The sequence below is a fragment of the Rattus rattus genome, chromosome 14 (assembly GCF_011064425.1).
Source record: "Rattus rattus isolate New Zealand chromosome 14, Rrattus_CSIRO_v1, whole genome shotgun sequence".
Classification (NCBI taxonomy): Eukaryota; Metazoa; Chordata; class Mammalia; order Rodentia; family Muridae; genus Rattus; species Rattus rattus.
In genome coordinates this window covers 42669364-42693940 of record NC_046167.1, presented here as the reverse complement: position 1 = coordinate 42693940, position 24577 = coordinate 42669364, and the positions used below count along the sequence as shown (strand labels likewise).

The following is a 24577-nucleotide window of genomic DNA, read 5'->3' as shown; positions in this document are numbered from 1 at the left end:
TGAAGGCAGGTATAGGATAGAATGAGGCCTGTCATTGGACAAGAAGGAAGGATGGGTGGAAGAAAAGTTTTAGAGAGGAGGAAGAGGAGACTGGAGCGAGGGAGGAGAAACCAGCTGAGAGAACATGGAGGCAGATGTAAGATTCCTCTCTGCACATTTATAGGTTGTTATGAATATTCTTAAGGGATGGATATGTACAGGGCTTTGTATGTCTAGATGAGCAAATTATACTATTGGATCAGAGGTTATTGTGTTGTGTGTTCTTTCATGAGGTGATTTAATTGAATTTAAGAGAGTGTGTGGTGGCTGGAGACGTTGGGCCATCACTGGATTGGGATATGTATGTCTGGCATGGTGGCAACCTGCCTTGAGAACTAGATGGGTAGAAAGATTATTGCCAGGCTCAGAGAGTAGCCATTGGCAGTGTGATATAGGATGGAGCAAAGCGGGGGAGACGCTTTGCCAACTGAGATGAAGATATCTATCAGATATAGTGGGGCACTATGGTTAAAAGAAACCATTTATTTTAATTTTACAGCAACAACTGCCTCTATCTCCTCCTCTTCCTCCTCCTCCTCTTCTTCTCTCTCTCTCTCTCTCTCTATCTATCTATCTATCTATCTATCTCTCCCTCTCCTTTTCCTTTTGAACAATAGTACTAGGGATTGAGCACAGGGCCTTCCACACAGCATACATGCACTCTAATTACATCCTTAGTCTGTCCATTTCAGTTGCTTGATCCTCCCCTCAAGTTAAAAAAAAAAAAAGTGAAGATTTATAAATAACAATTTGTGATTTGTACATTCGTATTCCACAAAAATAGGGACTCAAAGTAACTAAAAACACAAAGCAATTACATAAGCATTGATGTATAAATCATGATTTCTAAACAAAGTTACTTAAAATTACATTCTTATAACATGATATAACATGATGCAGTTCTGTTTTACATGACTTATTTATTATATATACATCATATATATCCACACATCACAAATACTTAAAAGTTTTCTTTTGCTAGGAGCATTTTAATTTTGCTAAGAGTATTTTATTTTTCTACTCATGTGTATCGTTTTATCATGAATTTCTACAGTGAACATTTTTATAGAATTTCTAGTCAGATGCTTATCGGTTATTCCTTGAGTTTTGAAAACATGGCGGCTAATCTGCTAGTATCAGCCATTTCCACTGTCTCGTTTGTCAGAGGATACAGCATCCAGCACTGACGACTGGTAGAAATGATGTCAGGTCTACTTCTCCTGTAGAGAGAGAGAGAGAAAGGTTGACTCAGCTATCCCGCAGGTACCTTCTTTCTACCTGAAGACAGAACAATGGCCGACACATATAGGGGTTTTTCTTAGAACAGGGAGGGTTCTTGAGAAGCCTATAAATACCATTCAGTGGTTTAGTCATCATAACCACATTATGCCATAACTACTGCTGTTTCCCTCTGATTATACAATATGAAATACAGCAACAGAGAGATTGATTTACCCAAGTGTCATTAGATGCTGGGCCTATGCAGTAAAAATACCCCCTGTACCCCTTGAGCCTGGTTTTGGTAAAGGATTAATGGGCAGACTCTGTCTAATTAGTGCTCCCTGGAAGTTCCCTTTTGTGGAAGCCTAGGAACCTGATAGATGAAAACAAAAAGAGAGTGTAGGTTGTTCCTAACCAAAGCAGAGGTACTGCCCAGGTGTGGGTATAGTAGGCGAGGGAGCACTGTCTTCAGCAGGAGCCCTGTGGATCTGCCTGTGCAGGACTACAAGTGTCCTTGTAAGAGAACAGTTTGAAAAAGTAGTGATTGTTATTCCCACATTAGGCAGTCATTGAGTTTCCAGAAACCTCCATTTTCTCAAATGCTCATCCCTTCAGGCAACTGCTGGAGAGATCACTTCTATCTTCCTTTTCAATAAATAAAACTACCTAATAAAAGTGCCCCCCATGCTTTAATGCTCTAATGACTGTGTCATAAATTTTTTCCAGTTGTTCTTGATAAATAAACAAAGGTATATCTTCTACACCTGATCTTAGCCAAAAGGCCAAGAAGCAATACAAAGGTATATCTTAAATTATGCTTTCTACCCAAGCCCAGTGCAGGAAGGGTATGAAGGTTTTGCATGATAGACAATTCCCTCTAATAGCTGTGGGCTGACATATTAGTGTGGCAGAGAAAGTGCTGCAAGTTAAGCTCATCAAAGGTAATTGTGACTCTCACTTGACCCATGTAATACTCAAGCTGTCACTTCACTTTAGAAAGATTTCCTTTCATGATACATTTTGTAGACACTTACAAAAAAAAAAAGTAGCCAACACTATTCTTTAGTGGTTTCTGACAAGTTTCTGTCAGGAAGAGCCGGGAAACAGTAGATCTCTACAGAAAGGCACTTTCTGATTTTGTCACCTACATCTGTACACATGTAGAGCAGCATGTAAAGTGTAGAAAGTCCAAATTGCACAATGCTGTCCAGAACATGTTTAGATGCTGCCCAGGAAGGAAGTGGCCATGCAGATGCCTTCAGAGTGGGGAAGGGTTTGCCCCACAGAAAGAAATGGGAAAAAAAAAAAATCAAGAGATTGATTTTTTGATTGAGGAAGATAAGAAACTAGCAAGGGCTAGGAGTGTGCCTGTGCTATGCAGCATGGCAGAGCAGAGCACAGAGAGGGGCACAGAGGCTGGAAAGAACCAGCCCTTCAAGCCACATGTGTCCCAAGTGTTCACAGAGGTTCCTAAAGGAAAAACAAGAGTCCTTTTAGACCACTCCAGAAACACCTACAATGCCAGAGTGTGATGAGGCCCATTACTCATTCACTTAATATTTACCTGATTAAAGTTCCTCTTTGTATTTACAATTGACTGGGCAAAAATATCAGCTTTTGATTCTTAAGAGTCTAGAACCATCAGCATTATCTTTATGCACAGCCTCTAAAGAGTGGATCTCTAATCGACACTTGCAGCTGGCAGTGTTTTGGGGTTTTTGTTTCATTTTCTGTTCAATATTTTGGAACCTGAATTATCTATGTAGAATTCCTAAGAAACTTTATAATATATTACACATTCAGAATTTTATATTTATTTCAGTATAAGTATGTTTAAGATAAATCTAACAATAGAATTGCACATTTGTTGAAAGTGAAAATGACCAACTTTTCTAAGTTTGGCTAATAAGAGTAGAGAAAATGAGGAAAATTATACCTAAGAAAATAGAGAGGAGAAAGCAAAAGCAAAGAGAGAATAAAGATCTATTTCTTGCTTTCTTCTTACTGTGACAATGCAGCTGAAGGAAGGAGGGCTTACTGTGACTCCGGGTCTCATCCATCAAGACAGGCTGGGCTGTGAGATCACCGTCTACACTGCGTCCACTGTCAAAGATCACTTTTTCCTTTTTATCCAGTCTGTAACCTCAGCTCACGGGATGGCACTGCCTCCGTCCAAGGTTAAATCTTTCTAGACATGACCTCACCGACACACTCAGTATTAGGTTTCCTTGGTGATTCTAAATTCCATCAAGTTGTTAATCTGTTTAATTTGTTGCTCTTGAGTCCAGTTATTTTAGTGTTGGAGAATGGGATACAGCTGAGGAAGCCTAGGATTGCAGATCAAGAACAAACCAAGTTGCCTCCTCTTGATAGGTTTGTCTTATCAGAATGAGACAAGCATTGTCATTTCAAACTCTTCATCAATTCTAAGCCAGCAGCTGGGAGATCCAATATCAGGCCATGAACTCTGCATAGTCTACAATTTGCACACTAGGATTTAGGTCTACAGAATTCTGTAAGAGAGTGAAACACTCTACTTCTTTTATTTATTTACTTTTTAAATTTTATTTTATTATTTAATTTTATTTTTGTTTTATTATATTATTTACATCTTATTATAATATTTATCACACTATATTATATATTATATTATTATATATAATTTATTATATTAATTATATTTTATAATTTAATTTTAATTTTGTCTGCATATTAGTTGCTGAATTGGTGCCAGTGGAGACTGGAAAGGGGTATCAAATTCACTGGAATTAGTGTCACACTCAGCTGTGAGCGGACATCAAGGTACTGGAATTTGAACACAGGCACTCTAGAAAAGCAGGCACTTGACCACCGAGTCTTTACTCCCATCCCCGGCCACTTCTTTTTTCCACTCAGAACTAAGGGGTCTTAAGAAGACTCACCTCCCTTTTCCTAATTTATAATCAACCATAGTACCTAAATGCCTGGCAAGATGAATTTTTAGCATCTAAGTAATTGAGTTTATCACAGCTTGAAGAGGTCAAAAGCAACTGTGTACTTGGCTCAAGTGTCTGTGACCTTAGCCACCGAGGGTGCACAGGGCAAAGGTTCACATAAAGAAATTTTTAATGCCATGAATTTGGGATTACTGGGGGTTTCTTTTTAAAGTGCTGAATCTAAACTATCTTGGTGAATAATTGTTTTAAATCTCATTAGGAATGTTCCTAAAGAGATTATGTGTTGGGGAAAAAAATGCATCTTCTCTCAACCAGACATTTTTATCTGAACTCTATGATTTGTAAAATTATCTTGCGATGATAGATGACCTATTCCAAGATTTTGATATTAATCTGTAAGTTCTTTTAATATAAGAATGAAAATGTATAAACTTTGTCAGACTAGAGCAGACAACATGAAGATGGATTAAAGATCTTTAACCTTGACTTGGCAAGATGACTTGAGAGAATAAAGGTGCTTGCTACCAAAGAGCTGAGTTCAATCCCTGGGAGCCACAAGGTAGAAAGAAAAAGTAGACTCTCACAAAAAAGAGATAAAACATAATTTTTAAAAGAAAAAGCATATTTTTGACTTTTCTCTGACAACTTTCATTTTTACCTATCATAAATTGAAATTTTAGGTTCATGATGTTAAAATTGGCAATATGCTGTTTACATGAAAACAAAACAAAACAAAAAACAGTGGCCTATACTATCTTCTCCATCGCCACTTAGTGACAATTTTCCCCATACCTCAAAGAAGATACTTTGCAATGCTACAACTAATTAGTTGTGTTACTTCCTGAAGGCCAGTGCTAGTATCCTTATCCAGGTCCAGGTGGAGCTACTGAGACACACAAAGTGTAAGTGACTGGCCTTGACTTCAACCCCAGAGGCTTCACTTTGTCCTTACAGAACAATGGGTTGCAACATACTTGTGTGAACCAGTTCTCAGTTCAGGGTTCTCCATTTAATGTTTCCTTCAGCCTTCAACTCATCTTTCTGAGTATTGTACCGTGCAAGATCAGGACAGTGTCATTTGCCAATACCTCAAGGACATTCAGTTAATTATTACCATAAACTTCCTGGTGTGCTGACTATAGGCACATACCACCACCACCACCACCACCACCACCTCTGGCATTTTTTTACACAAGTCCTGAAAAGTAAACTTTGGTCTTCATATAGCACAGCAAGCACTTTACTGACTGAATTATCTCCTTGGTACTCTTTTCGAAACATTTTTAAATAATCAATTTTTTTAAAGAATCGATTACAAGTAGACAGTCTCTGGGAACTCAAACACAACTGATTACTTAAGAATCCTAACCTTTCTTTGCAGTGTAAAGAAACATTGCTTGTTACCAAGAGATAAACAAGAAAAACCTGGAAATAGGTTTTTGATGTAAGACTCATTCTGTCAAATTTATTATTACAAACTTTATTTTTTATTATTAATTACAATGAGCTGATCATTACATTAAGATATGAGAACAAATCCCAGCTACATAAAAGTAAAAGAGACAGTCTGTTACACCCGTGAGTCTTATGTACTAAAGTGAATTACTATATTACTTAACAGTGCCAACTCTTCGAGTAAACATGATCATTATCTAGTATGCTTATTTGTTTTCCTCTGTAGCTAGGAAACTTGGTAGCAATTAAAGACAACCCTTAAACAAAGCCAGCAATTGTGTTTCCGTGGATAAACACTAACAAGCCCCAGTCCCAAGCCTGCCTGGCCCTCTAAACCCATGGTCTATCTCCACTATCTTTTACTCCTACAAATCTAAAGTGGCAAAAGCAAAGATGGCCTCACCATTTTAAATCAAAAGAACAGTGCTTTCTAATGTGCTAAGTAAGTACTACTCATTATAACCTGTGTAACAGTAGGAGATTTAAACAGAGCAAACATTTCAATGTCTTGTGTTTTGTAACCTCCAAGTGAGAAGACACTAATTCATTCCATTTAAAAGTCATCTAAGTTCTAAAGTAATTATTTGCCAGTGAATTCAGTTTTTAAGCTGACATGGTGAGTCCTTACTACTTGTTATTTAAGTTTTTATTCCATTTAAAAAATTATCTTCTGATTTGATTTAGCTCAATATATATTATTTATTTATATTAAAAAGTGATTTTTATTCAACGAAATAAATCTAGTAGGAAATGTTGGTAAACTTAAGGTAGGATTTTTTTGTACAATAAATCCTAGCTTCTGTAAACTGTAATCGTTTATAATAAAAGATCCATCTTAAAGTGTCTATTAGCCCAAATGCTTGAATTACCCTAGATGCACAGAACACATGAAACTCAAGAAGGATGACCAAAATGTGAATGCTTCACTCCTTCTTTAAAAGGGGAGCAAGAATACCCTTGGGAAGGAATAGGGAGGCAAAGTTTAGAACAGAGGCAAAAGGAACACCCATTCAGAGCCTGCCCCACATGTTGCCCATACATATACAGCCACCCAATTAGACAAGATGGATGAAGCAAAGTGCAGGCCTGTGGGAGCCTTATTGGATTTGGGCCTGGAGCTTTATCACTGGCCTTAGTCTTAGATTGTAGGATCAAAAGCCTCTCCCTGTAATTTAAGGCACAAGAAGTTTACATTCATGGAATGTTTTCAGCCGGAACAAGACCCTTCTGGGTCTCCAGCAAGGTTTGAGCCCTGCTGAGCCCTGGCCTTGCATGTGGAAGCTTTTTGTCCCCAACTGGGAACAGTCTGGCCAGGTACTTCTCACCTGAGTCAAAGAATTAGGCTGGCCTTCCTGGTTATTTCCCTAATTTATTCAGGTCACATAGTCGGTCCTTTGTTATGGAAGTCTCAGCCAGGGTTCCCCACTGTGCTTGGCAGATACCTGCTAAGTGGTGTTCTTTGGATATATAGTTTGGTCAATAAAGAAACCAGAGGCTCTCTTCCTCTTCTGGCTTGACACGAATAACCTGTGTGTGTGTGTTTCTTTCATCCCACAGGCTTTCGCCTGATTCTCGGTACCGTGTCGGTGCAGGCACCTACACAGGCTGACAGGAACCAGATGTAGATCTCTCCTGAGAGACACAGCCAGAATACAGCAAATACATAGGCAAATGCCATCATTAAACCACTGAACTGAGAATGGGACCCCTGTTGAAGGAATCAGAGAAAGAACTGGAAGAGCTTGAAGGGGCTCAAGACCCCATATGAACAACAATGCCAAGCAACCAGAGCTTCCAGGGACTAAGCCACTACCCAAAGAATATACATGGACTGACCCTGGGCTCCAACCTCATAGGTAGCAGTGAATAGCCTAGTAAGAGCACCAGTGGAAGGGGAAGCCCTTGGTCCTGCCAAGACTGAACCCCCAGTGATCGTGATTGTTGGGGGGAGGGTGGTAATGGGGGGAGGATGGGGAGGGGAACACCTATAGAAGGGGAGGGGGAGGGGTTAGGGGGATGTTGGCCTGGAAACTGGGAAAGGGAATAACAATCGAAATGTAAATAAGAAATACTCAAGTTAATAAAGAAAAAAATAAAAAAAAGATCCATCTTAACACAAACCAAAAGTCTAACTATTAAGTAAACAAAAAATATACAAATGCAATTATGACTAGAACTATGTGAGTTTGATTGCAACCTTAGAGGCCACACTTCAATTTAAGGCCTAAGAATGTGTATTAATTTATACTAATTAATGGTTTTCAATTAATTAAAGTCGACATACTTTTTAAACCCTATATAAAAATCAATTTATACTTAAATCACATTATAATTTACTCATTTCCTGCTGGGATAGCCAATGTGCTCAAATTTACGCATATTCATAAAATAGGAAATAGTCACAGCAGTTATCAAAGTTAGAGGAGTCAACTAGAACAATAGAAAAGACTGAAGGTCAATGAACACAGACATGGATAACTATTAAAGTATTATGACTACTGAGACAAAAGTTTTGATTTTAAATCAGAGGTCCTATTAGGAGAGAACTATTCCCAACAGGAGTGATCCTCTCTTGTTCAGTTTCAAGTTTGGTAGATATTCTACTGCCATATCCCTTATAATATACTCATTAAAATTTAAGTAATACTGTTTTATATATCCTAGAAGCAAACTTTCTGCCTCAGCAGGCAAGTTCATGCTGTTTCTCACTCCCCTCTGGAACATCACAATAAAAAGAACATAGCCAATAAACCCTGTCTGCATATGAAACAGGCATGGAATGACCAAATCACAAATTTTAGAAATGTTGAGAAAAGGTACCGTGTCACTGATTTCTTCTTGTCTGGAACTGTCTTGAGTCTATGCTTCATTAAAATCCACTTACTGGTGGCAACTATTCTATACTTATATTCTCTCTCATACAGTCATGATAATTCTGAACAGACAACCATGTGAACTCATAAACACCACACATTTCTCTCGCTCACAGGCAAACACACACACACCTCTCACAGGCAAACACACACACACACACACACACACGTGTGCAAAAGACAGACAGACAGACAGAATTTGGAAGGAGATAAAAATGGACAGGCCACACAAAGAAACAAGAATCTCACCAAAGGCAAAAGTGAAAATCAACACTGAATTGTTGTCAAATGAAAAGGTATCAATCTGGAAACCCTTTATACACTTCTGAGCCTGACTGGTGGGGTTTTGGCAATAAATCAACCAAAAGCGAACCAGAAAAAGGAAGGTTTGCAAGAACAAAGCTGCAGCGAAGAAGATATAAGGCGCCAGAAGGCTGAAAGGTTCTCCACATTGCTAGGTCATAATGTAGTCCTAAATAATCTAGGCACAGCTTCTAGAAAGAAAGGATTGTAGACGATAATATGGTGTTAACTTCTATCAGAGAAGAGAGGAAGCTACAGTACTGTTTCTTCGAACAGGCAAGACAAGAGCTTTTAAAAGAAATGGGTCCAGAGGAAGTGAAATGAGCTTGGGTACAGCCAGCATTTATGGCCAAATTTGTTCAGTAGACAATTAGGGCTATGGAAATATTAGCCTTTCGTCTGGGCAAACAGAAGAATACACTCCACTAAGAACTGAAATTCTTTTCTTACTTTGAATTAAGTCAACATCCACAGCAAGCATTCGTTTTGGGATTTCTTAAATTAAGTTATTCCAGTTCACTCTTTGCTTCAGCTCTTCCTCTCACTTCTCTAAGCTTTCACGTCCTTGGAACTATAAAAATTAATATAGCTTGGCCAAAGTACTCTAGCGACAAATTGTTACATTTGCATTTGAACAATTCAGTTTCCTTTTCCACCAGAACCTCATTGCAGGTTTTTGATAATGCCAGATCACATTTTCAAAAACTAACCTAAGATCTCAGGTCTTATCCCACGTAGTAGCTCCGTAACCTGTTAAGTCCACAAATATGAAGAGCTTTTTTTGTGTGTGTGTGACAGGCCCCTCCTATTTACTAGTTTTAAAATGCAAGCCTATTTGGAAGCACTTCGTCACAAACCAAAATCGGGAACTATTGTTTAAAGACAAACTGCCTCTAATGGGAACAATTACCGTCCCCATTCACCCCTGTTCTACAACTTAGTTCTGGACTCAGGCTCACCGGAAGTGACGTCTACTGGGGTATGACTGAATTTTCCCCTATAAAACATTTGTTAAACAAAATACTTGTACCTATACGTAATAAACTAAGACCGATGAACTCCCATTGCACCCAAAGTCTGAACTATAAAGGCTTATAAGCGACCCTTAGCTGCTTTCGGATAAAACTTAACAGTGTTCCGCCACAGCGCTCTCTTTGAAAAAAGTGGGTGGCTCTTAAAAGAGCCTTTGGAATTCCAAATAGAAGCTTACTTGGCACGATTACTTGGAGCTGGTGTACTTGGTGACCGCCTTGGTGCCCTCGGACACAGCGTGCTTGGCCAATTCACCGGGCAGCAGCAGGCGCACCGCCGTCTGGATCTCCCGGGACGTGATGGTCGAGCGCTTGTTGTAATGCGCCAAGCGCGACGCCTCGCCCGCGATGCGCTCGAAGATGTCGTTCACGAATGAGTTCATGATGCCCATGGCCTTGGAAGAGATGCCGGTATCCGGGTGCACTTGCTTCAGCACCTTGTACACGTACACCGAGTAGCTCTCCTTGCGGCTGCGCTTGCGCTTCTTGCCATCCTTCTTCTGCGCCTTGGTGACTGCCTTCTTGGACCCCTTCTTCGGGGCGGGAGCAGATTTCGCAGGCTCAGGCATCTTCTGATCTCCAAACACCGGAAGCTCAGTGTGGATTGGAAACGGACTTCTCCTACTTATAGGGCGTTTATGCTAATGAAGGATTTCGAACCAGTCTTAGCTAATTGGAAGAAGAAAAACTAGAGGGTTAGTGGGTGGAATTATGCAAATGAGGTTTTCAGATACAGATTTTCTATTGGCTATATCTCTATGCTTTCTTGTAACCAATCAAGTCGTAGCGTTTACTACCCAGGAACATACTATTAAAAAAAAAAAAAGCCACATTTGCACAGTCTTAGTTCTTTATTTCTGCTATTTAGTTCTACATCACAGTACTACTATCATGTCTGGACGCGGCAAGCAGGGCGGCAAGGCTCGCGCTAAGGCCAAGACCCGCTCCTCCCGGGCTGGCCTGCAGTTCCCCGTTGGCCGCGTGCACCGTCTACTGCGCAAGGGTAACTACTCCGAGCGCGTGGGCGCCGGCGCCCCGGTGTATCTGGCGGCCGTGCTGGAGTACCTGACGGCCGAGATCCTGGAGCTGGCGGGCAACGCGGCGAGGGACAACAAGAAGACGCGCATCATTCCGCGCCACCTGCAGCTGGCCATCCGCAACGATGAGGAGCTCAACAAGCTGCTGGGCCGCGTGACCATCGCACAGGGCGGCGTTCTGCCCAACATCCAGGCCGTGCTGCTGCCCAAGAAGACCGAGAGCCACCACAAGGCCAAGGGGAAGTAATTAAGACTTCAGAATTTGCGGAAACTTCAAACACAAAGGCTCTTTTCAGAGCCCCCACTGTTTCAAAAAAGGAGTTGAACAGGATAAGCTACTGGGTCTCGATTCTAAAACAGTCTTAATGGCTGGTAGTGTAAGCTTTATTGAAGTTGGTAAGACCCCTTGCAGTTTGATAGATAGGAAAGCTTAAAGCCTAACGTCTCAGAACATCCAGTTCTCGCCAGTCTAAGCAGAATACTAAAGTCTGCTGAAGGTTGGATCTTTTGAATAACACTATTAGTCTACTGCCCAAGGTATTCAATGGACAGTACTGAATATTATCTGAACTTCAATATTTTCCAGTTTAAAACAAGTAAAAGTTGGGTTCTCTGGCCTTAGAACAATAGAAGTAGGCATTATCTGGGAGCCTTAGGAAAGTTCCCAACTTCGTTTTTCTGTGTGCTTGATCTCACCAATTTTTTCTTCAGGACAGCATTGCTTGGATTTTGGATAGAAAATGAGGGTCAAAGAATCTCAATGGTCAAAGGTGTCTCTAGAAAGATTGGCTAAGCCCAGGAGCCACATACAAATCTCATGGCACTTCACTGAAGAATTCAAGTTGAAGTCATTTTGTTCCTAGAATTCGAATCTACATGTGTACTACAAATCTGGGCTGGCTGACTGGCTGGTTGGCTGACTGGCTTGCTTTTAGTAAGAGGGCTTCTCTCTATAGCCCTGGCTGTCCTGGAACTCACTTTTTAGACCAGGCTGGCCCTGAACTCGAATAGCTGCCTGTCTCTGCCTACAAAGGGCTGGGAATAAAGGCAATGCACATCTCCAAGCCCTGATGGGGGTGTGTGTGTGTGTGTGTGTGTGTGTGTGTAGAAAAGTAATTGGGTACCCAGAAGACTGGGTGCTGTGGGCTTAACAAAGATAAAATGAAAATGAAAAAAAGAATTTTCTGAGCTGTTTGGGTTTTGGAGAAACAGATCTAATGAGACCCAAACTAAGTACTTACTACATAACTAAGGTTGGCCTTGAACTCCTGAGTTTTCTGCCTTCATTTCTCAAATGTTAGGAATACACGTGTGTGTCAACATGCCATACTGAGGAAGGATGGTATTGTTTGTTTCTGAAGGGTCTCTTTTACCCCAGGCTGCCCTCAAATATGCTAAGCAGCTGAGAATGACCTTAGACTACGGATTCTCTTGACTCAGCCTCCCAAGTGCTGGAACTATAGCTGTGACCACATGGAAGCTGGGTGTGCAACATCTGATAACACTGTGCATAGCTACTACTGTGAGTGAGGATTCCAGCTCAGGATTCCTTCAAGTCTGAGAACCTGGAGGCTTGGATCTCACTTCATAAGAGCTTTGAAATCATTTTCATTTCCTTGCCAATTTTCCTTTGAACCCAAATTTCCCAGGCGTGAGACCTTCGGGTATGTGTTTAAGCTCCCCTACCTAATTAGCTTTCTGTGTCTTTGTTCACTTTGCTGGGAAAAGGTCCTGACTCTGTATTGTGTACCATGAAATTAGAGAGCACAAGCTGATCAAGACAGAGAGCTGATGGTTAAGCACCACTGCATGTCAGTTACATGGGTGCTCCTCCTTGTAAGCCAACAGTCAAAAACAAGTGCTATTGCTATTGTAGAATAGAGTCAAAAGAAGTTAACTAGGTCCCTGTGATTAGAAAACCAGCACTTCAAATGCTTATCTTTTATAACCATCCTTGCCTAAAAGATTATTGGAAGAGAAATTGATTTCATAATGTGTAGCCTTTATTATATAGAGAACTGGACTATATAAGAAAAAGTTAATTACATCCTAAACTCCATAAAGAACTTAAAGGGAAAGTTTCCCAGGATCTGTATAAAGGGGCAGGTGTTAAAACTTGACAGTGTGTGAACATGCTGAACCCTCCGAGGTCAGCATGGCTTTTATTCCGGGTACAAGAAAAAATGTAACAAAAAGCCTTGATAAGGTGGGAGGATGGTTTTCAGGATCTATAAGAACTGTTTCCATGTGGTGAGGTCGGAGATAAGATAGAGAAGACTTGAGATGTTCTTAGCTCCGGGTTCCTAAAACAAAACAAAACTTTGAACATTTGCTAGTGAATGGATACATTGTGAGCATTATTTACCCTTTTGTTTTCATCTTCTGTCAAGTCCGGGAGGTCGAGACTTCAACTTGTCAAATTGTAAATGCTTAGTTTAGGAATACAAACAGATGCTTGGGGTTTGTTTGTTTGTTTGTTTAAAAAAAGTCACTGAGTGTGTTGAATTGAATGTATCAGAGACTGGGCAAGCCAGAAAGCATTTTGTTCTAGAGTCAGTGTACTACCGGGGAAGATACCAAATGAAAGCTGCCAATACCACCATCTTTTCCAGTAGATCATGGTTTCTAATGATCTGTTGTGGGAATGTGCCTAGTTTCTTCAGAGAAATACACATCTGACAGTGGAGGGGCAGCTAAAGACAGGCTATCAAGCACAGCATCCCACACAGCTCTGTCCCAGCTCATCTCTAACATGGTTCTATGGCTTCTGTTCTGCATTGTCACTATTTATACCTCAGAGTCCTGCTTACCACTAGACAGAAGTCTCTACAGCACTAAATACATTACAGCTTCAGTTGGCTTTCAGGCCTTGAGCAGATCTTCACCAATTTTGTCTCAAGGGTCCTGGGAAAGTCCTTGTATTGGGGCACATTGATAAAAGTTATCCCTGGTACAGCTACAGAAGCTCCGTTTTATACTAAATATCCATCATGGTCCCCACCAACCATTGTCTCTGACTCAGTGTCTGAAAGATAAGTTCCCAGTAATCCCCACCCAAAAATGTATAGCCATGACTATCTACTTGTTAAATGACTAGATGTTTCTTTTTGTTTACTTGCTTGCTTGCTTGCTTGCTTGCTTGCTTGCTTGTTTCTGTAACTTGCTTAATAAGAGGCCCAAAGATTATTTTGAGTGACCTCGATCACTTAACTTGGAAGAACAGAAAATCCTTTACTTGCTTGCCATAGATATTGAAGGACTTTATGAGGTTTTTTTTTCCTCTTTAAAAGTCCTTCCTCATTCCCTTCTTTTCTGGCAGTCTCAAATGTAGCTCCAAGTTTATTTGTTCTGCTAGTGCTAATTGATAAATCTTTTAATTATAATTGGATAGAATCTATGATATTTTCCCAGAGTCACAAATACCCCCTTTAGCTCTCTAGATGGGGAAGGTACTTGGGCACCAGAGAGAAACATTCAGTTTAGGGTTTTACTAAGTTGTAATACTGAGATGGAGTCATCATTTTAGTTTTTACCATACCCAGAACAAAACAAAGCAAAAATCAATAACCCTGTCTGCATGTAACAATCAGGCATAGAATTATTACCAAAGCACAAACTTTAGAAATGTTGAGACAAGGTACTGTTTCATTGATTTCTTTTTGTCTGGAACTGTCTTGTTTGAGTCTGTAATTAGATCCGATGCCTTCTTCTGGTGTGTCTGAAAGATAGTGTACTCACATAAAATAAATAAATTAAAAAACAACAAAAATGCACATATCTCTTAAACTAGATTAGTATATATTTTCCCACGTATTTACAGTTATCCGTACTCTGAGCTATCTTACACTTAAATAGGTAGAAGTGGAACCCTGAAAGGAGACACTGTAAAGATGTCCCTTCCTAATTCAGAAAAATACAAATATGGTCTCACTGTTTTTAATCCTATTTGTGTTATGGGACATCTTAAATATTATTTTAATAAAGAAACATCATTACTTAAAGTATAAAAAATTATGAATATTATTATTAGAGGTTGATGACTTTTGCCTAATTTGAACAAGAAGAGTTAACTCTAGCTAGGATAAGCACACATACACACACACACACACACTTGAATCGCTTAAACATGAAAACTAGTTTTGAATAAGGTATATGTTTGGGATAAGCAAACAATCACAGTAAGAAAATAATAATAAAAAAGAAACATCTTCATTTGTAAATTCATTAAAATCAAGATTAGTAGTATTATATCTATAGTTTTATGTCTTTATTATATATGTTTATTATGTTTTATATAATATATAAATACATTATTTGTTATATTAACATGTTTATATTAAATGTAAACTATTTTTATTTTTAACTGTAAGGTAACAATTTTTATTTTTAACTGTAAGAAACAAAAGATGAGAGAAATGTTAGTTACATAGGACACTCAGCTGTAATTGCATTGAAGATGAGTATCTACATGAATGTTCTCAGAATGGGAAATTTAATCTCCTTGAATTTAATAGTTCATGAGCTAGCAAGAAGTACCTGGATATAGTCCTAACACATAATCAGAAAGGAATCATTGACATTATAACTTATTTCTTATAGTTGATTAAATAGTGTGTTTGTGTTTACCCATTGAGGAAGCCTCTGTAACAATTAGAATTTCAATTATTATATTTGAAAGGACTTTATAGTACTATCTGCTGTTTCTCTAAAGGAACAAATTTTATAAACGTTTTAAATATTTGTCTACTAAATTGAGTTCCACAATCACTAGACAGTTTAGTGAGAATTTCCCAAATAGACCTAACTTTCCAAAAAGAATTAGTCTGTGGTAGTAATGACTGACTAGTCAAAATGCAAAAAGTCTAATGGGGAAACATAATATTAAAATCTAATCACATATTTTAAATGCCTTCTTAGTGAAAAGATAAAACAAAGTTTTTATTGTTTTAAGTTTTTGGGGGGTGAACATTACTAAAATAAATCCATACTTAAAAACATGTTCTCTTAAAGAATCAGAATTAATTTTATTTCAGGGCACAAATTTTTATCACAAAAAAAGTTTTATGGTGTTTGTATTATATGCATCTTAGTTACAATGAATTTCATTTTTATAGTCCTTTCACAACATAAGCTAATCTTGACATTATGATCATTGTTAAAAACTTTGGAAAACAACTTTTATGAGGTAATTTCAAATGAAAGCTTGTACACTGTAACTAAAGCCCAGAAAACACCAATATGACAAGTTAGGAAAATACCAGTTATGTTCAAATACAAGTAAAGTACATTAATGTTTTTGCATGTGTGTTCATAACTAAATTTTAATTAATTATTTATTAAAGATTTCAGTTATTATAATAGAGAGAGGCATTGTTCTGGGTTACCTCGGTGATGATATATTCTAGTTCCATCCATTTGCCTGCAAAATTTGTGAAGTTCTCATTTTAATAGTTGAGTAGTATTCTATTGTGTAAATGAAGCACGTTTTCTATATCCATTCTTCCATTCTGTATCCATGAGGGACATCTGGATGATTTCCAGCTTCTGGCTATTACAAATAAAACTGCTATGAACATAGTAAAGCATATATTCTTATAATATGGTGGGGTATCTTTTGGATATATGCCCAAGAGTGGTATAGGTGGGGTCTTCAGGAAGTTCTATGTCCAATTTTCTGAGGGAACTGCCAGACTGATTTCCAGAGTGGTCGTGACAGCTTGCAATCCCACCAGCAATAGAGGAGTGTTCCTCTTTCTCCACATCCTTCCAAGCATCTACTGTTGCCTGAGTTTTTGATCTTAGGTATTCTGACTGGTGTGAGGTAGACTCTTGGGATCATTTAGATTTTTATCTCCTTGAGATGTTAAATGTTTCTTTAGGTGCTTCTCAGCCATTCGTTTAGCTCTGTACCCCATTTTTTACTTAGGTTATTTGGTTTTCTGGAGTCTAACTTCTTGAGTTCTTTGTATATTTTGAATATTGGTTCTCTATCAGATGTAGGGTTGGTAAAGATTTTTTCCCAATCTGTAGGTTGCCATTTTGTCCTATTGATAGTGTCCTTTGCCTTACAGAAGCTTTTCAGTTTCATGAGGTCCCATGTTGATCTTAGAACCTGAGCCACTGGTGTTCTGTTCAGGAAATTTTCTCCCATGCCAATGTGTTCAAGGGTATTTCCCACTTTCTTTTCTATTAGATTCAGCATATCTAGTTTTATGTGGAGGTCTTTGATTCACTTGGACTTGAGCTTTGTTCAAGGACATAAAAATGGATCAATTTACATTCTTGTACATACAGACCTCCAGTTAGACCACCACTATTTATTGAAGAAACTTGTATGTACTCACTGACAAGTGGATATTAACCCAAAATCTCAGATTACCCACAATACAACTCACAGACAATATGAAACTTAACATGAAGGAAGGCCAAAGCATGGATGCTTTGAAGGGGGAAGGAAATAATCATGGGAGGCAGAGGGAGTGAGGGACCTGGGAGGGAGAAAGTAGGGGGAGAGGAAATGGGGGGAGGGGGCAGGATCGGATATGGGAGGAGACAGGAGAGAAGCCCTGAGGCCAGGAGAATGAAAGAAATAATAGCAGTGTGGAGTGAGGAACAGGGAGGGGAAGCCACTGGAAAGTCCCAGATACCAGGAATTTGAGAGGCTTCCAGGTACCAGGTGGGATGATATTAGCCGAAATGCCCAACAGTGGTGAGATAGACCCTGAAGAGACCACCTCCAGTAGATAGGCATGGCCACCAGTTGAGTGATGGGGCCACCCACCCATCTCAAAAATTTTAACCCAGAGATTGAAGGAAAGGCCATCCAGAGACTGCCCCCCCTGAGGATCCATTCCATCCACAGACACCAAGCCCTGACACTATTGCTGATACAAGAAGTGCTTGCAGACAGGAGCCTGATATGGCTGTCCTCTGAGAGGCTCTGCCAGAGCCTAAGACACATACAGCCAATCAATGGACTGAACCCAGGGACCATAATAGAAGAGTTAGGGGAAGGACCTAAGGAGCTGAAGGGGATTGCAACCCCACAAGAACAAAGTATCAACTCACCCGACCCCTCAGAGAAAGAATAAACCACCAACCAAAGAGTATACACAGGCTGGCCCTTGGCTCCAGCTGTATATGTAGCAGAGGATGGCTTTATCTGGCATCAGTGGAAGGGGAGTTGCTTAGTCCTATGGAGACTTGATGCCCCAGAGAAGGAGGATGCTACAGGGGTGAGGCTGGAGTGGACAGATGGGTGGGGGAGCACTATCTTAGAGGCAAAACAGAGAGGGGGATATGGGAGTTTATGAAAGGGAGATTGGGAAGGGGGATAACATTTAAAATGTAAATAAATAAAACGATTAATAAAAAATAAAACTGAAAACTATATCAGAGATAAATATGTAGTCATAAGCATTTACATCATTACCCACTAGAATGATTCTAAGTGTATTAACTTTTGCTGGCATCTTTATTATTCTTATTAATTTCAAAATGCATACTGAAATTTTTATTTTCCCTTCATGTGTGATCGTTAAATATAAAACAGAAGGAAAAAAAGAAAGGACAACCAAGGGGGCTACATAGAAAGACCCTGTCTATAAATAAATAAATAAATAAATAAATAAATAAATAAATAAATAAATTGGGGGGGTATTGTTAAGAGATGAGAAAACACACACAGCAGGGTCTCTGCAAATAGGGAAGACTGGAGACCCAAAGCTGGGTCTCTTCTTGAGGGCTTCAGAGGTCTTCGTAGGGACCTTTTTTCTTTGATTTAGGGTTGGTCAGTTTGGAAAAAGTCGAGAATCCTGAGAGCTCCATATCTTTGGGGTAAATACATCTTGGTCTTGCCTTAAATTTGTCACAGGGAGCAGCAATAATAGTGGAAGAAACACTGAACTTGAAGCCATAATGGAAGTGCAGGGGACCTGGTGCAGACTCATGCAGGCCCTGTGCATGCTACCTCAGTCTCTGTGAGTTCATGTGATTTAATTGACCTTGATTTCTTGGTGTCTTCATTCACTGGGGCTCTTACACTCTTTCTGCCTTATCTTCCTCATTCCCTGAGCTCTGAGGGGAGGAATCTAATGGAGGCATTCCATTTAGGACTGAGTATTCCAAGGTTTCCCACCCTGTAATGTCTGGCCGTGGGTCTGTGTGTTTGTCCTTATCTCCTGAATGAGTAAGTTTCTCTGATGATGGCTGAATAAGACACTAATCTGCTTCCCTGGCCAAAGTCTTAAATATATTTATTAGCAGCTCATTCTAACTCAAAAGCAGACTTTTTATAGAGTTCTTATTATCATGAATTACCAACCAATTTTTATAAAAACTTTACATTTTAAGTAAAGCAAGCTACTTGGTTGTGATTTTTGTTGCTCTTACCTATAACTTAATTGAAATGCCAATTTTGGAACATCAAATGTTCCCCTGTAATGGCTATTCTTGGATGTAAATTTGACTACATCTGGAAGTAACTGAAACCTGAACAGCTGGGCAAACCCATGAGAGGTTTTCTGGGTTTTGTATTATTTGAAATGGTAAGACTCATCCTAAATCCTGATCTTTTGAGGTGGGAAGATCTATACCTTAATCTGGGCCATACCTTCTGGTGGTATCCTGTTGCAGTAAAAATAAAAAAGCAGAGGAACTGGTTCCCATGAGTACCCTGGTAGTCACTAGTTCCTGCTCCAACCAGCTAGCATCTCTCCTTGTGGCTCTCTGCTACCCTCGAACTCTCTGGTTCCAGCCCCTGGATAAAATCATGGTTCTAGAAGTCCAGTAGCAGCTGGCCAACCTGGCTTCCTACCCACACTCCCAGCAACTGACCCCTGGTAGGTAAAGTATAAACTCCCAACTACCTGTTAAAATCAAGATTCAACAAACTGTAACCCAACAATCAGATTTATATGTTAAATTCTCAATTCACAAAACATCACACAATAAATTCACTGCCAAGTAATAAAGACATAAACCACACATATAGACAAGATAAACTTGACCTAGTCCACCTGGATCTAGATCATCCTGCTCCGTTGTCTCTTTCTCGATTCCTTGGTTTCTCTTCCTCCTCTCTCCTTCCTAGACATTTTCCCACCTACCCTTCCTTCTCATCCAGTGATAGGCTTTGCCTTTTCCTGGACCTGCCTTGCTTCATAATAACACCATCCTACAGTAAGTATCCTATTAAAAGGACATAAAAGAAAGAGGTACTTGCCCTTACTCGCCCTGTCAAGTACATTTACAATATCAAGCTATTAGGACCAACTTCTTCCAGGTTTTGGTGTATATTAAAGATCAACTGAAACATTCAACCTAGTGAACTGAACAACTACGGGGTTCTCTGGCCTTTCATAGTGAGAGAGCTAGTGCTGGGTGGTCAGACCATAAGCTGTAGGCCACTCTACTAGAACCTGTTTTTATCTAGACAGATTCACTCTCTCAGTTGTCTCTCTAGAGAACCCTGACTAATACAACCTCTTCCCCCAATGGATGAACCATAAAACCAGTTTATCCTTGGTTAGATCTCCTTATTTCTACCAATACTTGCAAGCTGAAAGTCAGTAGTTATCACTCACAGGCCAGCTGGAGCTCCAGATGTTGGTTTATCTCCAGCACTCCCTGGATTTCGAAAGCTTACCACCACGACCCCCAACCCTTTTAGCACATGTTTCTTTTTCCCCTGCTGAATAAGTGCCTGTAAATATCCTAAGCAGAAGGCTTGCCAAGGTCACAGGAGATGCAAGGGAAAACCACATAATTAGGTATGTGAGAGGGAAAATCAAGATAAAAAGGGCACATGGTAATAAAGACATGCCAAAAACTAATGACAAACAAAAACAGAAACCAAAATTGCTTCAGGATTCCAAAAGCAAATAAAACCCAAAATGTCTTTAGAGATTTAAAAACAAGAAATCAAACAAACAAAAAATCAAAGGTCAGGATCAAGGCAAACAAACTCACTACTGTAAACCAAATACTTTGAAAGGCAACAACAACAACAAAAAAGTATCTGTCAATTTAGGGTCCTTAGTTAACCAGGTCATAATAAACAAATGGACTGTGAACAAAGCAAGAGAGGTCTGAGAACTTTGGAAAGAACTCAACAACCCACCTGAGGAAAAACACCCATACTCCTAGAGATTCAGTGAGTACACTATTCCTTTCAGGTGGTTCCTACAGTGAATAAGCGAATCATTCAGAGTTCCTTCCTGATCACCATAACTGTGCATACACATACACACACACACACACACACACACACACACACACACACACACACACACACACACACACACACACACACACACACACACACACACACCACTAACACCACCACCGCCACCACCACCAACAACAACGACAACAAAGAATGACTTTAATGATAAATTTTAGTGAACATGGACTGAGAACACAGATTTGGGTTAACCTAAATTCCATATTCAAACATGTAACCATATTCTTGGTGTTTTATGGTTTTATAAGAACAAAAGGGGTTGGGATTTAGCTCAGTGGTAGAGTGCTTGCCTAGGGAAGCGCATAAGGCTCTGGGTTCGGTCCCCAGCTCCGAAAAAAAGAACCAAAAAAAAAAAAAAAAGAACAAAAAAGTCATAAATCAAAGGCAAGTTTAAAATAAGATCAGTGGGTACATTAGAGGCGTGGATACAGCAAGAGAGGAGAAGCTCTTCTTTAGCGTTCAAGTGCTCTTTGATGACATCTTTAGCATTTGGGTAGACGGAAGCTAGTGGACTGCTAAGCTAATAGATTTCAAAATGTTTTTATCTATTTGTTACAAGAAGTTAATGCAGGCTCAGAAATGGGCCAGAAGGCTAAAGCTAGCCCAAGGTACAGTGATCAGTCCTCTGTAGTAAAAGCATCTGGCTTCTTCACATCACTGGAGTTCTAATTAGTCAATGTGTCTTCACAGACACTCTTTCCAGGAGTTCTTTCACTGATAATGATTAGTTTGGCCATGCCAAGGAAATGTACATTTTGTAGGATTTAGAACTTATGTATGCTGCTGATAGTCTTTTCTGCAAGAAGTAAGAGTGTTGAATTCTAAAGCCTTCATACATGCAATTTAGCTGTTGAGACATAACCCCTTATCACAATCTTCACTGTCCTGTCCTCCTCTGGCTGCTGATTGAACAGTTAAATGACTTCTTCCTCTTCTAGAACCTGGTAGTATAAGATCAAGGTGCCATGATGTTTGGCACCAGATGTTCCTCTGCTCTTGGCTTTCATCTTCTATGTGTTTGATGGCCTTTTCTCAGAATGTGAGTATAAAGAGCACTGGTGTACTACAAGGCCCAAGACCTATGTCCAATAACAGTAACATTTGGGTTTAGAGTTTCAACAAATTAATATTGAGTCACTATTCATTCTATAATACTTCACTCCTGACATGACAAAACCAATGTCCTTTTCCCATGCAAAATACTCTTATCACATTTCCAAACCCTCATATGCTTAGCATTAATTCTAAAGTCTGAAGTATTATCTAAGAAATCTGAACCAGTTATAGTTGAGACTCAAGATATATTTATCCCTGCTCAAATTTTCTCTCCAGTTGTGAAACTGCGAAACCAGAGAAGTCATACAATTCTAATATACAGCAGTGTGGCTAGAATGATAGCTCAGCAGTTAAGAGTTCTGACTGCTCATGCAGAGTACCAGGCTTTGATTCTCAACACTTACATGATGGCTCCCAACCATCAGTAACTCCAGTTTCAAGGGATATGATGCCTTCTTCCAGTCTCTCCAGGCACTGAAGACATGTGGTGCAAAGGCAAAACATCCATACATATAAAAATAACAAATAAATAAATGATATTAAAATAGAGTTGATGGGCATAAGACAAGCATGTCCATGTTCAAAGGGAGATGCATGAAAAAGGGGGGAGACATCCTAGGCAAGTCCATTAACTAAGAAGATCAAGTGCATTAGCTCTTACATCTTGAGAATCCAATCATAAACTCTGTGCCCAAATTTCAGGTCATCTGCTGTGGCTTGGCTCTGTATGAAGCTGACTCCTCTTTTGCACAGACCCTATGGTTAGATAGTATTTCATTCAAGCAGCTCTCAGTGAGAGATTGACCCATGTATATCTATCCAAACTGGACTTTGCCTACCCTGTGCCACTATCACCTGAATCTGAAAAGATACCCTAAGTAGAAATGTCAGCCATAATGATCTTTAAAATACTTGTGGGGTTCTCTTATGTTTCTTGAAAGACAGGGCTTGTTCACAATAGAATAGTTTATAGACTCTTCATATAGAATCAAAAAAGACAACATTCTTTCATTCTGTTCTACTTTCTACAATCTTTGCTGGAGTGATCCTCTCTCTCGCTCGCTCACTAAGGGAGTAAGCTCATGATGACTTGTACCCATGATATGATGCTTTTGTCAAAGGGCTACTTATTCATATGTCTTATGTGGAAGCAGGACAATGAGGACTTTCTTAGTCACCTTCAGATTTGTCATGAGCTGAGGCTAACCTAGGCTACATGAGACCCTGTCTCGGAAAAACAGATAAAGAGTTCAAATAACCACCTTTACCCACTGAGGCTGACAACCCGAGTTTAAGCCTCAGGACTCCTACTAACACATTCTCACACATACATGCAGAAGCACAATAAATATAACACTAAAAAAGATTAGATATATGGACAACAAATGGATGGATAGATAGATAGATAGATAGATAGATAGATAGATAGATAGATAGATAGATAGATAGATAGATAGAGTGATTGATTTCCAATCTCCAAGGGTTTGGCTAGCCATTCCTTTGTCTAATCATCTCTTGTCTGTGACATTTACTTGTACAAAGGGATTAAATCTGTCTCCCTCACTTTGTTTATATAGCCAGTCCACTGAGTACCTAATATTGTTGCTTGTAAGTAGTACCTTCAAAAACACTTGACCTAGTTCAGCTAAGTTCTGTCCACTTTAGAGAGAGGATCATCTTACCTCTGGCTTGCAAAAGCCTTTCTCTCATGTCTCTAAATGGCCTGTGGTATTTGCACCAACATTTTGCTTATAACCATTTATTCTCCAAGAAAATGGAAGCATCTTACATTGCTCTTCACTTTGCTTTCTAAGCATTCCCCAGAATTAACTTTGATGTCTCCAATTCTACTGACAGGCACTTTGCAGTAACTTTTTCCAACATGATCCTCAGAATTATTTTACCCTTTTCTAATTAATCAGTTCAAAATCCACTCTCACAGCTTTGGGTGCCTGTTACAGCAGCACCCTAGTTCTTGGTACTCTGATCTGCTAGCCTGTTATCACTGACATAACAAAATGTTGCAAACTAGGTGGCTTTAGAGGCATGACAAATTTGTTCTCTCATGATTCTGGAGGAGGAGTCTGATATCAAGGTACAGACACAGGCTGTTTCTGGTATCTCTACCCCGGCTTACAGGTTACAGGGAATCGCATACATGAACATGACCACTCTTCGTTGTACTTACTGATACCCTGAGTGAAAATAAGCTTTGGCTAAATCCCACAAAAGAACTGGCCTTTCATTCAATGTCCACCTCACAAGGATCAGAACCTCATACGCTTGAACTTTGAGGGGCTTAGAGAGCTTGGCTCTACTTCTGTTTTTACACACTCTCCTTGATAGTTTCAGCAATCTTGAAGTTTTAGAAACCATGTAAAGG

General features: G+C 39.5%; 2 protein-coding genes across 2 annotated transcripts; one reads left to right on the top strand and one right to left on the bottom strand.

Moving 5' to 3' along the window:
• Window positions 1–10009: 10009 nt before the first annotated feature.
• Window positions 10010–10526, bottom strand: LOC116883568 (histone H2B type 1-C/E/F/G/I). Its single transcript, XM_032884750.1, has one exon. The coding sequence runs from the start codon at window positions 10425–10427 to the stop codon at window positions 10047–10049; it is 381 nt and encodes a 126-aa protein (XP_032740641.1). The 5' UTR covers window positions 10428–10526; the 3' UTR covers window positions 10010–10046.
• Window positions 10527–10683: 157 nt separating this feature from the next.
• On the top strand, window positions 10684–11261 carry LOC116883567 (histone H2A type 1-B). Its single transcript, XM_032884749.1, has one exon. It carries the CDS (start codon window positions 10750–10752, stop codon window positions 11140–11142), a length of 393 nt encoding a protein of 130 aa, XP_032740640.1. The 5' UTR covers window positions 10684–10749; the 3' UTR covers window positions 11143–11261.
• The last annotated feature ends 13316 nt before the right edge of the window (window positions 11262–24577 follow it).

Bases quoted from the DNA above. Each gene is read 5' to 3' on its own strand.
- LOC116883567 (XM_032884749.1), top strand. From the start codon at position 10,750: ATGTCTGGACGCGGCAAGCAGGGCGGCAAGGCTCGCGCTAAGGCCAAG.
- LOC116883568 (XM_032884750.1), bottom strand. From the start codon at position 10,427: ATGCCTGAGCCTGCGAAATCTGCTCCCGCCCCGAAGAAGGGGTCCAAG.